Source organism: Marmota monax, unplaced genomic scaffold, assembly GCF_021218885.2.
Source record: "Marmota monax isolate L192 unplaced genomic scaffold, Marmota_monax_Labrador192_F-V1.1 WCK01_AAM20220418_F8-fsc00103, whole genome shotgun sequence".
Classification (NCBI taxonomy): Eukaryota; Metazoa; Chordata; class Mammalia; order Rodentia; family Sciuridae; genus Marmota; species Marmota monax.
The window spans coordinates 4,278,195-4,294,072 of NW_026694286.1; the positions used below are offsets into that span (position 1 = coordinate 4,278,195).

At 38.3% G+C, this 15,878-nt stretch overlaps 1 protein-coding gene across 5 annotated transcripts in view; it reads right to left on the reverse strand.

Moving 5' to 3' along the window:
* The window catches only part of L3mbtl4 (L3MBTL histone methyl-lysine binding protein 4), a 485,427-nt gene that overhangs the window by 327,244 nt on the left and 142,305 nt on the right, over window positions 1-15,878 (reverse strand). For all 5 annotated transcript variants that reach the window (XM_046467481.2, XM_058586451.1, XM_046467478.2 and 2 more), the window contains one exon: window positions 6,433-6,484. In XM_046467481.2, coding sequence (XP_046323437.1) covers window positions 6,433-6,484 — 52 coding nt within the window. The remainder of the gene's footprint in view (window positions 1-6,432; window positions 6,485-15,878) is intronic.

Consider the following 15,878-nt stretch of genomic DNA (forward strand, 5'->3'; position numbering starts at 1 on the left):
CATGTGTGTGTGTAAATTTGATTGAACATACATATGGTATATAAGCACACAAACAGATAATTCATTGAGAGGTCCCGGGAGTAATGACACCCCAGTAACAATGAACACACTCCGCCCCAGCCATGGACAGGAATCAGAGCTCCCTGCAGAAATGGCTGGTTCAAAGACTGGAGCTGGGAGACAACAAGATGAGCCTAAACTATCTCATACCCAAGTTTTAGTCAGCTTTTTTACTGCTGTGACTAAAAGACCTGACAAGAACAGTTAGAGGAGAAAAAGTTTATTTGGGGGCTCATGGTTTTTATTTATGGTCTCAGTCCATAGATGGCTGACCTCTTTGCTCAAGGCCAAGGTGAGGCAAAACATCCTGGCAGATGAATGTGACAGAGGAGAATGGCTCAGGACATGGCAACAGAAAACAGAGAAAGAGAAAGAGACTCCATTCCCATGGGAAATACTATAAATTCCAAAGGCATGCCCCAATGACCAACCTCCTCCAGCCACACCCTACCTGTGTCTACAATCACTATCCTAATCCTTATCAGGGGATTAATTCACTAACTGAGTTAAGGCTCTCACAACCAAATCATTTCACTTCTAAACCTTCTTGCATTGTCTCACACATGAGGTTTGGGGGAGCCCTCATATCTAAACCATAACAACCATTAATTCAGAAGTGTTCAGAGAATCATACAAATACATCAAAAAAACACCAAAACTACTTTCTAAGGGCCCTGCTAACCAAACTGGAGAGAATCTGAGCATCAAAATAATGACAGAAATGGCAAAAAAAAAAAAAAAAACGGAATAAAATTAGGATCCATGAATCCATAAGAAATAAATGAAATAAATAAGACAATAGTCATCCAGGAGATACTGATTTTAAAAAAAAACAACTATAATTAAATAGCAGAAAGATCAGTAGAGGGAAGGAAAAAAAGGAAGGGAGGAAGAGGGAAATACACAAAGTACAGGGGATGAGTAAAAACAAATTATATTCCATGCTTTTATAATTATGTCAAAATAAACCCTCCCTAACAAGTCAATAAAGAGGGCTAGGGTTGTGGCTCAGTGGTAGAGGGCTTGCCTAGCATGTGTGAGGCACTGGATTCAATTCTCAGCACCACATATAAATAAATAAAGTCCACTGACTTATAAATAAATAAACTCTAAAAAAATCAATATAAATTGTTTAAAAATTAAAAACAAGAAAAAAAAAGAAAATAGTAAGTTTGGTAGAAAATATTATACTCACAATTTTAATTACCTGTCTTTAAATACATATTAAATCCAAAGGGGAAAAATGTAACTTCACAGTGGGAAAAAAATCTAACAAGATACCAACTGAAGCAAGAGTTCAAACTTATCATCTGAGCATCAAGGATTCAGTCCTTTTCTAGAGTTCAATACCTTTATCCATGAGGGACCTCTAATCAAACAAACTATGTGCCACTTGACAGAATGCAATAAGGACCCTAAAAAAGCATCACTTCTGTGATATTTCCCCCAAAGGTAGATGATGACCTGAATGTAATATAGAAGAAATATCAGACAAATCCAAACTGGGGGACATTTTGCAAAATAACTGGCCTGTGCTCTAGAAAGTGTCAAGGTCATGAAAGTTCAGGAACAGTTAAGGAAGTGTTCAGGACTAAGTAGACTGGAGACACAGGACAACTCTATGCACAGCATGATTCTAAACTGATCCTTTCACTTAAAGGACATTCCTGGGATGACTGGTGAAACCTGAATGGGGTCTGAAGCTTGGAGGCCTGGCAGGAATGGATCAATGGAGATCTCCTATTTGGAAGAGCATGTTTTTCTCTGTAGGAACATAATAAAGAATTAGGGTTGATGAGTATGGGGTTGGCAACTTACTTATTAGTAAGTTAAGAGGAAAATTTTCTTTATACTATACTTCCTACATTTTTATAAGTTTGATAGTTTCACAACTTTTAAAAATATACGCTAAAAAAGAAGAATGCATTCACTCTAGAAACCAAGAGAGTGTAGGGAGATGAGAAGTCATCTAAAATAGGCATGTCAGAAAATAAGCCCATGTTCCAAACATTTCAAGTGAAAAAATTTAGGTCTAAATGAACATTAAAAGCCTTCAAAGGAGCAGCTTTAATCTAAGACGCAAAAGGTAATTATGTCAAACAATAATTAAATATGCTTTAAAAGGGCAAACCATGTTAGTGGAAAGAATCCTTCACTCAGGCTCCAAATGAAACAGAAGCATCTGTCTTTAGCAAGAGAATGAGCAAGATCTGCAAAAGGAAGATGGGGGGCTGACTCAGGCAAGAGAAAGAGGCTGACTGTCACAAGGCCCTGCCTGCAACTCAAAGGCCTCAAAAGTGTCTCCACTAGAACATTCCCTCCACTGCACTGTGACATTCCCTTTTGCTAAATCACACCGAGCATCAAGGATTCAGTCCTTTTCTAGAGTTCAATACCTTTATCCATGAGGGACCTCTAATCACACATGTGGCAGAGTCTTAGTGCTGCCTTTGGAAGGGTTGCTCTGTAGGATGGCTTACAATTATGAATAATCGGAAAGCTTCACAGAATTTCTTCAATGAGGGAAAAATTCTAACATGATTTTAACTTTCATGTATTAAAGAATTCTATGTAGCCTATAAAAGCTGCCTTCATAAAACAAGTGTTATAAATACAGTCCCTAACCCTATGTGCCTTATCCAGTTTTACTCACTGATCACTTCTAACTTCAAGAGGAAAACAGATGTGTTCCTTCCCTTTGTCAGGTTCTGAATTCACAGTGCCACCAGTTCACCAAGAAGCGGCAGGATGCCATAAGGGAGATCAATTAGGTTCAAAGATGAACCATTTATATAAGCTAGAATCGAAAGCAAACAAATGACTTGAAAATGTGCCCTGGAGACTATTTATTACAGTAGCATTTTCATTAAAGTGTACACAAATGCTTCAATTATTACAATGCCCCCACAAGAAGTTCATTATTTAGAAAGTATTCCCTGTTTATCCTCCCATGATAGCTTCATGGACTAGTGAACACGGAATTCTTTAGGTTCAAAGTAGCCAAGTGCCTAAGTATTTAATTGTTTATTTAATAATAGGGCCATCTATATGACTAGAAATTGAGTGAAGTGAAATGGATTTGGTTTTCCTTTTTTGGTTTTCCTTTTTCCTTAAATTTACTTTTAAGAAATTTACTCTAAATTTACTTTTAGGAAAGCAACTGCCTTAGTGGAAGAAAACAGACCTCTCACAAAGCTCAGAAAATGCAGGCAATTAGTTCCACTGGGATATAATTATTTTGTAAGAAAAGTACCTCTGCTGTTACACCTAGGAAGTAAGCTGGCTACCAGAACAAAAGACTCTAGGATAATATTCAAGGGTCAGTCCATCTTTGAAGCTTTTAGAATCACATAATGAGCCACATCCCCCAGCACTAACCACTCTCTGAAAGTAAGTTAAGCACTTCTGGAAGCTGTGCTAATTCTTCTTCAGGACGTTTAGCTAATTAATTCTTCAGAGCTCTAGTAAATTATTACCTCAGTGTACAAAATAATAGGTCCTTTTGGCTTGATTGGCCTGAACAGATATACTTAACTTAAGTAGAAGATATGAAAAATTAGGTAACTGAATTTTTTTGGAAAACAAGTGCCCCGAGATATGCTGAGAAAAAAAAATAAGAGTAGGGAAAAATATATAAAATAAGAAAAGTAGAGAATATAATGAGGTTTTGAAGGAGCCAGTCTGAAGAAAGACCCTCAGAGCAGAAAAGTGTTTCTTCAAAAGTAAGTTCTACACTGCATGTTCTGGAGACTGGAGCAGAGCAAAGGAGGCTGGGTGGCATGTAAGGAAACACTGTAGCTTTCCAGAAACTCAGATGCTACTGGCAACTTCTGGCCATGAGAGAAGATAAGAACACAGTAAAAGAAACCATGTACAATAAGTCAAAGTGATATTCTAGACTGAATCCTGGAACAGAAAGTAGGTATCAGTTTAAAAACTGGTGATATCTGAATAAAGTCTGCAGTTTAGTGAAGAGTGATACACTGATATTAATTCTTAGTTCTGACAAAAATTCCAGGGTCATTAAAGTTGTTAAATGTAGGGAGAAACTAGCTGAGGAGTACACAGTAATTACCGCTGAACTATCTTTGCAACTTTTCTGTAAATCTAAAATTATTCCAAAACAAAACACTTATTTAAAAAAGAAAAATCGAACAACAGATTTTCCAACAATATACTCAATTCCAGAAATTAAAGTTTTTAGTGTTCAGGAGTCTCTAAATTTACTTTTAAGAGTATTTGTCTGATTGTAACATGATTACAAACTAATGGCAAAAAAAAAAAAAAAACCCTCAGGAAATATACTTTTTTTCTCACTACTTAAAATAGCTATTGTTAACATCTTTTTCATTTCTCCTATAAATATGTGTTAATTTTGGCCATCATTCAGACTAATATCATGGGAATTTTTCCCCTCAATATTTTATTATAATCTTTTCCTCTCATGTAATTTAAATTTCTTCAAAGGCATTTAGATGACATATTTTTCTATATAAAATTGTGCCACAGTGTTTTACCTATATTCTAAATATGTTTAACCTTTAGATTATTTACAACTTTTCACCATTTATAAATAGTGCCACAAGGACCAAGATATACTTAAATTTTTTGTAATTATTGTTCATCTGGAAGGTCCAAAATATCATCACTACTTTTGAATTTGTATTTTTTTACATTTCAGTGAAACTGAGTACTTTGCCTGGTTTTGATTAAGATCTTGGTGAATCTGATTACCTTATCTGATTCCTTTAATCTATTATGGACCAATCTCCAATAAAAGAACAGGAAAAAGTATCTTCTACTAAAATGAAACACTAAGATAAACATATGTCAGGATAGAGTAAAATTATAAATATTAAAGACTCTTCGTTTGGTAACTGAACATTATTGACCTAAGTCTGATCTTTTTTTTCTACAGTGAATGCTTCAACCACAAAATAAAAGAACCTAAAACAACTTACAATAATGTTAAAATACAGGTGCATGGTAGACAACAACATCGTAAATCACCACCTTTTTCTGAGAAGAAAAAAATTATTTTAAAAAGCCCCTACCTTTAGGGCAAGGTACAGTCCAAATTTATTTCTAAAATTCCAGTGTTGCATAACTGAAGTATATTTCAAAAGAGCTAAACATCAAGTTACATAATTATCAAACTACTGCATCCTATTTTGCTTTTTCAGCAAAGAACATGACAGGCCTGGGGTGGCAGCCAGAGAAGACAAGAAATTTAAAATAGCATACAGTGTTTGGTTGTAATAGAAAACAACTTTATTTTAGGTATCATTTAGGTGGTAGGTCACAAATTTTTAATATGTTCCAGGGCTAAGAAATATAAGGTGGTCTTTTAAAATTTAAATTACTGTTTGTCATTTTTCAAAGTACTTTCAGATGTTTTCAATACTTAAAAACAAATAAAATGGAAGACTTATTACTCAACAAATGTTTAAGGTACTTCTAAAAGTTTATTAGAGGAGCATTATCAAATTTATCTGTCTCCTTCCCACTGAGAATAGCACAAATATTGCTGGACATTCAACTACATTTACAGAAAATTTAATAACAATTCTCTGCTTGGATGCAAAATATTACAAAATAATGTGGAATATATATTCCAGTGAAGTAGCAACTTCATTTATTGATTTAAAGTTTCAGAGAATCTGTCAAATGCTAAAAGGCTATTGTCTGAAACCCACTGATATATTGATAACTATAATGAGGAATATTCATTTTAGAGTAAAAGTACATCTCCTCTAAAGCATGGCTTTCGTCAAAGAGTACAAATGTCATCATTTTAAGAGTAAACAAAGGTGAGGAAACCTTCAGCCAAGAGTTGCAAATAAACTCAACAGCATCTCTTATTTTCTTGTTCACAGAGAGAGTTTACAAACTACAAATTTTCTTTAAAGTTTTTTTTAAAGCTTAGTAAATGAGATACCACTAATTCCCCTTGCTTGAGGGCTGGGGAAGACAGGCTTTTGCTTCACTGCTACAAGGAACAGAATCCGGTCTTATTGTTTTGGAAGACTTTCAGTGATATTTACCAAAGTTTTAAACTTATCCTTCAACTGAAGAACTACTCTTCTTGAAATTTCTCTCAATGAAATAAGAATGCACATTTAATTTGAGTATATCTTGGTCCTTGTGGCATTATTTATATGTGGTGAAAAGTTGGAAATAATATATACTCTCTTCATGTATATATTTGAAAATCACAGATGGCACTGATGAATTCTGCAGAACAATACGTAATATGTTGTAATAATTGGGATAAAGACTCTTATATATATAAATTAATAAGACTAAAATAACTAAAGCAACCTAATAAAAATTTCATTGTGCACTAAAACTGTAACCAATGGTGATAATTACCATGACTCAAAAGGGTTGTGCCGGTCCCCCGCTTCTCCTCTTCAACTTGCTCCTGGAAAACAGAAAACATGGGTTAGATTGTATTTCTAGATAACTGCTTGAAACTAATGATTCTGTTTTCAGGAAGCAAAGCCATGAAGATCTCTGTTAGTGAGGGGAAAATACACAGTAGCCAGTACTTTCTGGGTGCAGGGTCTTATACAACAATCCACATGGTCATGGGAGGAATCCTTTACTACTGTCTTAATTGTTCATTGGCTAAAATACAAGAGAAAGTTTACCTCAACAGCAGCTAATATGGAAGTGAACATAGATGGCCTCACAAATTGGATCCCTGGACCTGATAGCCACACTGAAGGTAAATGACAGAAGAGGCTTGTTCTCAGCGCAAGTCAAGCTCTCCATCCTACTTTGCTTTTACCCTATCAGAGCCTACTGCACTTTTGTAATGCTCTGTTAAGATGATAATATCTATGACAATGTCCTTTGCAGAAAGGAAAAGTGATTTCAAAGTTTCCTGCAAAGAAGCCACAGTTCAGGTATGGCAAACAGGATAAGCATAAGCAATAAGCATGTCATAGAACCCATCTCTAGGTCAAGTGCTCCACCAGGCAGAACACACTGACCACAGCTCCTGAAGCTTATTTTGCTAATTTATTTTACTAATTTATTTCGGTTTTTGAGTTCGTGTGGTTCAAGATATAGTTATAAATAGGTACACAGATAATATTATACATACAGAAGATATAGTGAAAATGTTCCCCCTGCCCTCCCACATCTGACCAATTCTTAATATTCCTACTCTCATAATCATTGTGATTGGTTTATAATATATCATTGGAAAGTTTTCTTCATAAAAATACAATGAAACATAAATATATAGCCTCATTTTCTTGCCATAATACACAAAAGATAACATTTCATAGTATTGTTTTCTACATGTCTTTTTACTTAAAATACCTGAGTGATATTTCCCTCCCAGGCAGATTTATAAAGGGTGTTTTCATCCTTGTCTAATACCTGCATGGTATAAATAGATATGTCAGGATTTACTTTAGATGTAACCAGTTTAGGGTGCAACGAGTCATTTTTTTTTCTTTTTCAATTATACACTATTGCGGTGGAAAACCTGAATATGTGCAGTATTACGCACATGCCAGGTTATCTGTAGAGTGACTGCAGAGTGGCACTGCCATGTCAAAGGAGACATGCATCTCTATGTTGCTAGATACTATCAAGTCAAACCACACCTCGGAAGCTCCACTTCATGGGTGACAAGCTTGATCGGTGTCTGTTTCCCCACAGTCATGTAAATAGGGTGTGTTATCAAAGTCTGGGATTTTTTAACAAGATGACAGGTCAAAACTGAAATTTCATTATAGCTGTCCTTTGCATTTGCTTCATTATGCAGAGGTTGAAGATCACATTATATATTTAAAAGCATTTGTATTTCCTTTTCTATACAATGTCTCTTTTTATCATTGTTCTATTTTTCCGTTGAAATGATTACCCAGCTTCTGGTCTTGATAAATCAGAAAGATGAGTCCTTTGTCTATGATATGATATAAATTACTTATTTTCCTAGTACGTAAGTTCTTTTTTTCACTTTCCTTATGGTATTTTTTAATATAAATGCAGAATATTTGTTGTTTGTTTTAAGAAATTATCAAACTTTTCTTTCATGGCTTGTAGATTTGAGTAAAAGTAAAACAAGCCTTTCCACACCGAGATTATAAAATCTTTCCCCTTTTCTTTATGACCACTACACTGTGGTTTATGTCATATAGTTAAATCTTTGATAGGTAGAGTCAGGATATGAAGTAAAGACAACAGACTTTAGCATAGATAGCTCCCCACTTGACCCAACACAACTTACTTAATATCTTCCTTCTGCAGTCAGTCTAAGATCTGTGCATTTCACACTGAACTCCCAAGTATATTCAATGCTATTTCTGGCTTTCTGACCTGTCTATTCAGTCTGTCAGTCAATTCATGTTCCAGTACTATAGTATTTTAATTGCCAAAGCCTTATATTTTCATATGCTTCTTAGGCTACCTAGTACTTTGTACAGAATAAGAGATTTCTTTTTTTGTACAAATTTTTGGGTCCGACAGCCAAAGGTTCAAATACCAACTCCACCCCTTACTAGCTGGATGATGTTGAGCAAAATATTTATTTAGCCTCCATAGTTTCCTAATCTGTGACTTGGAGATTAATAATATCTCCTTTACAAGACTGTTTAAGGATTAGTGACCCAAGTAAAGTCCTTATAACAATACATGGACATGGCAGACTCTCAATTAATGGTAACCATCACAGTTATTTTGCCAGTTTTCAAATTGCAAAGAATATATCAGGGACTTAATAAAAACTAAACCAGCCTAGCCTGGCTACTTTTGTTTACCACCTAAATAAGCACAGCACAAATTACAAAATCTCTCATGAAAGAAGCATTCTGAGGGGAAGTAAGCAAGATCTTGAAATCCTAACTGAATCAATTACTCATTTCAAAAAATATTTCTGGGAAATTACTATATGCCAAGAACTGCAGTGGTCTTTGAAAATGTGAATAAACCACAATGTCCAGTGTTGATCAGGGTCTCCCTGTATTGAATGACTGGCAACAGAGTGACAGAATGTGCTTATCTGGCTGCCCCTCCTCCCTAGACGGTCATGTCACTGCACTCTCCCATCCTCCCTGCACACCCCAGGCCTCAAGGAGGCTTTGAGTGCCCTACTTGTGTCTCTCCATGCCATGTGCAGCCTTCACTGCCACTTCCCTGAAATCCCTATCCACCACTGCCTGCCTCATTCTACAAACGCCACACCAGCTGGGCACTCTCAGACTCACCAACACAACCATCAGTGAATTTCTATTTTCTTCCATCAAATTCCTGTGATACAAGCCCACTATGCTATTAGAGGGTCTCTGAGAACTATGGTAGCCTCTAGAAGATTACAGACAATGGCCTCTGCTTAACATTTAGAAAGGAAACAGGGATCTGAGTACTAGAGTCACAAGAAACAAAATCGGCCAACAAGCACAGGAGCCTAGATGTGGATACTGAGCCCCAAACTGGAAGTCAGCCTCAGGACCACTGATTTCACCCTCAGACTCTGAGCAAGATAAGCTATGCCTGGACTTCCCAGAAACTGGAATAAAATAAATGAGTGCTTTAAGCTGCTAAGTTTGTGTCAATTCATTATGCAACAATAGAAAATTGAAACTCTCCTACTTAGTCTTTAGGATTCCTCTCAGCAAGCTTTATGTGATCCTCCCTCCTCCCCGTCTGCCCAGAGTAATCTGCGAACATGTGGAAGCATAGAAATACCTTACAGAAATCTATTGGTGGGCCTACCACACTGCACTACAATCATTAGTTTTATTCATCTCTCCCATTTTGGTGAGCAGGCAGTATGGCTTAAATGTCTTTCATCCCCTAAACAGAGCTTGGCACCCAGTGTAGTTCAGCAATATTTGCTAAGTGAAAGCACAAAGGCAATATTCGAGAACAGTACTTTTCTGCCTGACAGATTTCAAAACCAAAGTTAATGATGGGTACCTCTATGCAATTAATAAAGCAGGCCTCTCACATTCTAACATGCACGTGAATCACCTGGGGATCCTGTTAAAATGCAGATCTTGACTACTAGGTCTTAGATTATGGATTTCCACAAGCTCCCTGCAGATGCCATTGCCACATATCAGTGGCAAGCCTTTCTGCTCTCTTCCAGGACAGAGTGGGAGTGAAGATGGTAGTCACTCAATCACATCTACCCTCATTCTGCTGTGTGGGATGAACTCTTGAATCAGGGCTAATTTTCTATGGTAGCTCTTTACATCAAATTCATCCATCTTTATTCAGTCAATACATGGGAAATCCATATAATTCAAAACAACGAAACTCTCTACAGCAAAACTGAAACGGTAACAAGAAACAGCATTCAAGAGTTGATTATGCTCACACAACAGCCACTGAAGCACTTTTATAATCACTGTTTCATTGAAAAATAAAAAGAAATATGTAATATGCTATCTGTCACTCAGCTAATGGATTATGATACTTGATTCATACTTCCTTATTTGCTATTGAAATTCTGACTAGAAAGTGGAAAAAAAAAACACTCCCCACCAAAATAACTTTTCCCTTCACTTCAGATTTAAATTACCCAGGTTTCCTGTGTCTGTATGTTCATTAGGTGGATCAATGTTATGGATATGCAGACACACACATATACATACAAAAGATTATGATTCTGAATATCTATATAAGTATGTATTTCTCTTATGATATATTGACTTCATTGTGGATGGGTAATGAATATTTCACCAAGGGGTATTCTACCACTGAGCTATGCCCTCAGGCTTTTTAAATTTTTATTTTGAGATAGGTCTTGCTAAGTTGCCCAGCCTGCCCTGGAATTTGTAGTCCTCCTGCTTCAGCTTCTGGAGTAGCTAGGATTACAGGTGTATGCCATTTCATACAGTTTTACACTTTAAACAATTTTCCAAACAGAAAACTATTTAATATCACATGAAATAGTAGGAAAAATGTTGAATTTTGTGCCAGGATAAATCCTGAGGTAAAATCCTAGCACCACCAATAAAGAGCTATTTAAATCTGAACACATGATACAAATGCTCTTAACCTGATTTTTCTGATTTGTTAAAACAAAGACATTGGACTAAATATTCTCCAAAGTTCCTACTAGCATTATATGCTTCTATCTGAAATAATTAATTATTTCATAAAGGTAATATGTCTATAATGCTACTAATTAATACAGAATGAATTTTCAAAAACAGAAGGAAAATGAGCATTTTACTTTATTTTCCCAGACAGAAGACATAAGGAAATCAATATGAACTGAGAAAAATAAAACCACCATTGTGATTTCCCAGGTTTCAAACCTTAGTTCCAAAACCTGAAAATAAAGCTTTAGGAAAGAAAATAATAATGTTCTCAAAAGGGGGTGTTAATGGTTGAAGGTACATAAAATAAGTCTTTGCAGTTGTGCACTCCCACTCATCAACTTCAAACCTGTTCCACAGGAAGAAAGGATCATGAAGTGGGAAAACAACCAAAAAGGCTGGACATGCTGTCCCTCCTAATTAGTCCAATGTCTTTATTTTAACTTAGCATATTCACTGTCACATAGGAGTCCCTGGAGCTTTAGAGGATCCCTGAGAACCCTGCTGTCCCTACCCCAGAAGAACCTGACAACCGCCCCAAAGGTGACACATACCAGTTTCATAAACTAGGAAATGCCAGAATCCTATTTAATAACTTAAGTAGCAAACTACTATTTGAATTTTAACCTGTTGCTTTGTGGGTTTTTTTTTTATTTTTTTGGCTCTAATCCAATATCCAATGTGAAATATGATAAATGAAATTAGCCTTTTAGATAAAAATGTAGGAATTTATGGGATTTTTTCCCATTGCTCTACTGGAATAGTCAGAGAAGAAAATGCTTCCATTTTGTCCAAATATTTGATAATATACCTATATCTCTGAATGAAATCTCCCTTAGAATTTGCTAACACATATACAATGCTAAAGTAGCCTTATAAATATCACCTTCCAGTGGTTCCTCTGACTATAAAAGGATTCTATGGGCTGTTGCAAAATTACACCAGTCTCATGTATACTTCAAGATCAGACCAAGGCCCCAGTGACCTATCTTTTTCTGAAAGGTAACCATACCTTAGAGCACTAATGTGCTCCATAATTGTTTAGTCACACTGTATTTGTCTACAGAAGTTAGCTCTCTTTTATTTAGCAAGATATTAAAATTCTTTAGAGAAATAAAAATATCTCATATCTCTATTCCAAATTTATAACTCAATATTTAAACATTGATTTGCTGATTTTAGAAGGTTCAGAGACAGAATGAGAACTAACATTTCTTTGATGTCAGATATTGCATACACACAATAGGAAGCCATATATTTTATTCCTGTACAGTCAAATAAAACATTCTTTTATTTGTTAAACTTGCACTTTTATGAAGGAAATTTGAAATTTTAAAGCCTATATAATGTTTGGGGGTTTTGTGCCCAGAACACCCACATACACACTAAACATCTATAAAATTACTATAAAAAATGTTGTTTCCCCAATTACTATCTGCCTACACTATGCTAGTCAATTCTAATGGAGGTGGGTGGAAAAAAGCTAGGAAAGGGCACCCAAAATGACACTGATCTTTGTGCTGGATGCTGCACAAAGGCATAATATGTCAAGGAGTTTCAAAGAATACTTTCTTCAAAGGTATTCTTTCTTGCCATAGGACAGCATTAAGGAGACCAGTTCCAGAAACAAAAGTTCACGTGCACAGAAATGAAATGAGTGAGCAAAGATATGAGACGAGTAATAAAACCCAGGGAAAAGCAGCACTCTGGCAGATACTGTTAGGGAGAAGATAAACTCTCTGCAGGATGATCTTGAATGGTTAATCCATACTTTCAATTTTAAATCCTCTGATAAGGTTTTATCTGTGAATCAACTGCAAAGGTATTCCCAGATCAAAAAGACATATAAATATGAAAACTAGTTGTAATGTGGTGTTTAACCACAAAAATAAAAATAACCCAAATCCTCATAGTAAAGAACTATTTAAAAATTATGATATATTCACAGAATGAACACTGTGTACCACCAAAAAAGAAGGTGCACATCTCCAAGATACATGTAATAATAGCAAAAAAGGCAATACAGAAAATGTGTAGGATATGAGCCCACTTGGGATATGTATTGTGTGATGTGTATGTTTATGTGCATAGCAGGTGTGGGTTTTTAACTTTCTCTTTTGTTTTTGTGTGCTATAGATATAAAAGAAATGATCAACAGTGGTCCTGTGGTCCCACTTTCACAAAAATCCTTGGCAGGTTAGTACACATTTGATTGGGTATGGTGGAGAATTTACATCTCATTTCAATACCTGACTGTACTATTTGATTTTTTTAACCAAATGATTGGGTTGTTTGTTTTGGTTTTGGTTTGGTTTGGTTTTTGGTACTAGGAATAGAACTCAGGGGTGCTTAACCATTGAGCCACATCCCTGTCTCTTTTTATTTTTTAATTTTGAGACAGGGTCTCGTGAAGTTGTTTACAGTCTCACTAAGTTGTTGAGGCTGGCTTCAAACCTACAACCCTCCTGCTTCAGCCTCCCAAGCCACTGGGATTACAGGCATGTGACACCGCACTGGCATATAACTGTATTTTGAAAAGTATAAATAAATATTTTTAAAATTCTATTCAGAGATACTTAGAAAATATTAATCCAGGAAAACATTCACTGACAGATACTATTAGCATCTAGAAATTATTGGATATTGAAAAAATTAAATTACTGTCTCAGAAGCAGATGTTTAGGAACGTCCAACTGTGCATTTGCTTGATGCTTTATACACTTAATCTGCCAGTGGGCTTTTACTTGGTTGAAAGGAAATGCTACTTATAAAATCCGAAGTGAACACAAAAAGCAAAGGATTTTATTTATATTTTAAGGAACCTAGAAATATCCAAGCATGACTGGCTCCTCTCTCCATAGTGAATAGATAGCCCCTGATGTGAGCTAGCTCAACTGTTGAATTCAACTGATGAAAATGAGTACTGTAACTAGCAATGAGCCTCAAAGTGACTGTGCAATGTGAAACTCATTTTCAATGTGCACCTTTTAATTATCCCATGAGAATATCTGTTAAAATAACAATGTGATCCAAACACCTTAAAATTTAAATTGTAATATGGTCTTTTGAAAAATAATTTTCATGCTATTAATCCAAGAAATTCATTTGCCTAAAAATCCCATTAGACACTAAGAATATCACTTAACAGATACTATCAGAAATCCAACTATTCAGGGACCCACACTAAAGCACACCTGTCAGCACTTTTTAAATTCAAAAAATGGGAAAATCCTACTTTAGGGCAGGAATAATGGTAGACACATCAGGATTAAGTTAGAAACTGAGTTGGAATTTAAGAGAAAATGGGCATTTGTACTAAAGCTAACAGACAGAAAGTTAATATCAAGGCTATAGAACAAGAATACTGAGAGAAAGTGATAATCTTAGCAGTTTAAAGACAAATGACGAAGGTAGAGGGAACTGTGACCACGCACAGAGCAGGCCCAGCGGCCTGCTGAGGGGCAGAGCCGCCCCCCACCCCCCGCGCCTGCCAGGTAGGTGGAACGGTGACCACCGACAGAAAAGGCCCAGTGGCCCCCGGAGGGACAGAGCTTCCAATCACTCCTGCAAGGTAGGCGGGCCTGCGACCCACCGGCAGAAGAGGAGCAGCGGCCTGCTGAGAGGCTGAGCCGCCCCCTCCCCCTGCGCCGGCAAAGTAGAGGGAACTGTGACCACGCACAGAGCAGGCCCAGCGGCCTGCTGAGGGGCAGAGCCGCCCCCCACCCCCCGCGCCTGCCAGGTAGGTGGAACTGTGACCACCGACAGAAAAGGCCCAGTGGCCCGCGGCGGGACAGAGCTTCCAATCACTCCTGCAAGGTAGGCGGGCCTGCGACCCACCAGCAGAAGAGGAGCAGCGGCCTGCCAAGAGACAGAGCCGCCCCCTCCCCCTGCACCAGCAAGGTAGAGGGAACTGTGACCACACACAGAGCAGGCCCAGAGGCCTGCTGAGGGGCAGAGCCGCCCCCCACCCCCCGCGCCTGCCAGGTAGGTGGAACTGTGACCACCGACAGAAAAGGCCCAGTGGTCTGTGGCGGGACAGAGCTTCCAATCACTCCTGCAAGGTAGGCGGGCCTGCGACCCACCAGCAGAAGAGGAGCAGCGGCCTGCTGAGAGGCAGAGCCGCCAACTCCCCCTGCACCGGCAAAGTAGAGGGAACTGTGACCATGCACAGAGCAGGCCCAGCGGCCTGCTGAGGGGCAGAGCCGCCCCCCACCCCCCGCGCCTGCCAGGTAGGTGGAACTGTGACCACCGACAGAAAAGGCCAAGTGGCCCGCGGCGGGACAGAGCTTCCAATCACTCCTGCAAGGTAGGCGGGCCTGCGACCCACCGGCAGAAGAGGAGCAGCGGCCTGCTGAGAGGCAGAGCCGCCCCCTTCCCCTGCGCCGGCAAGGTAGAGGAAACTGTGACCACCCACAGAACAGGCCCAGCGTCCTGCTGAGGGGCAGAGCCGCCCCCCACCCCCCGCGCCTGCCAGGTAGGTGGAACTGTGACCACCGACAGAAAAGGCCCAGTGGCCCGCGGAGGGGCAGAGCTTCCAATCACTCCTGCAAGGTAGGCGGGCCTGCGACCCACCGGCAGAAGAGGAGCAGCGGCCTGCTGGGAGGCAGAGCTGCCCCCTCCCCCCCGCGCCTGCAAGGTAGACGGAACTGTGACCACCATCAGAACAGGCCAGACCTGCAACCGAGAGACAGAACAGGCCCAGTGGCGTGAGGAAGGGTAGAGCCGCCCCCCCCCCCCCGCCTGCAAGGTAGG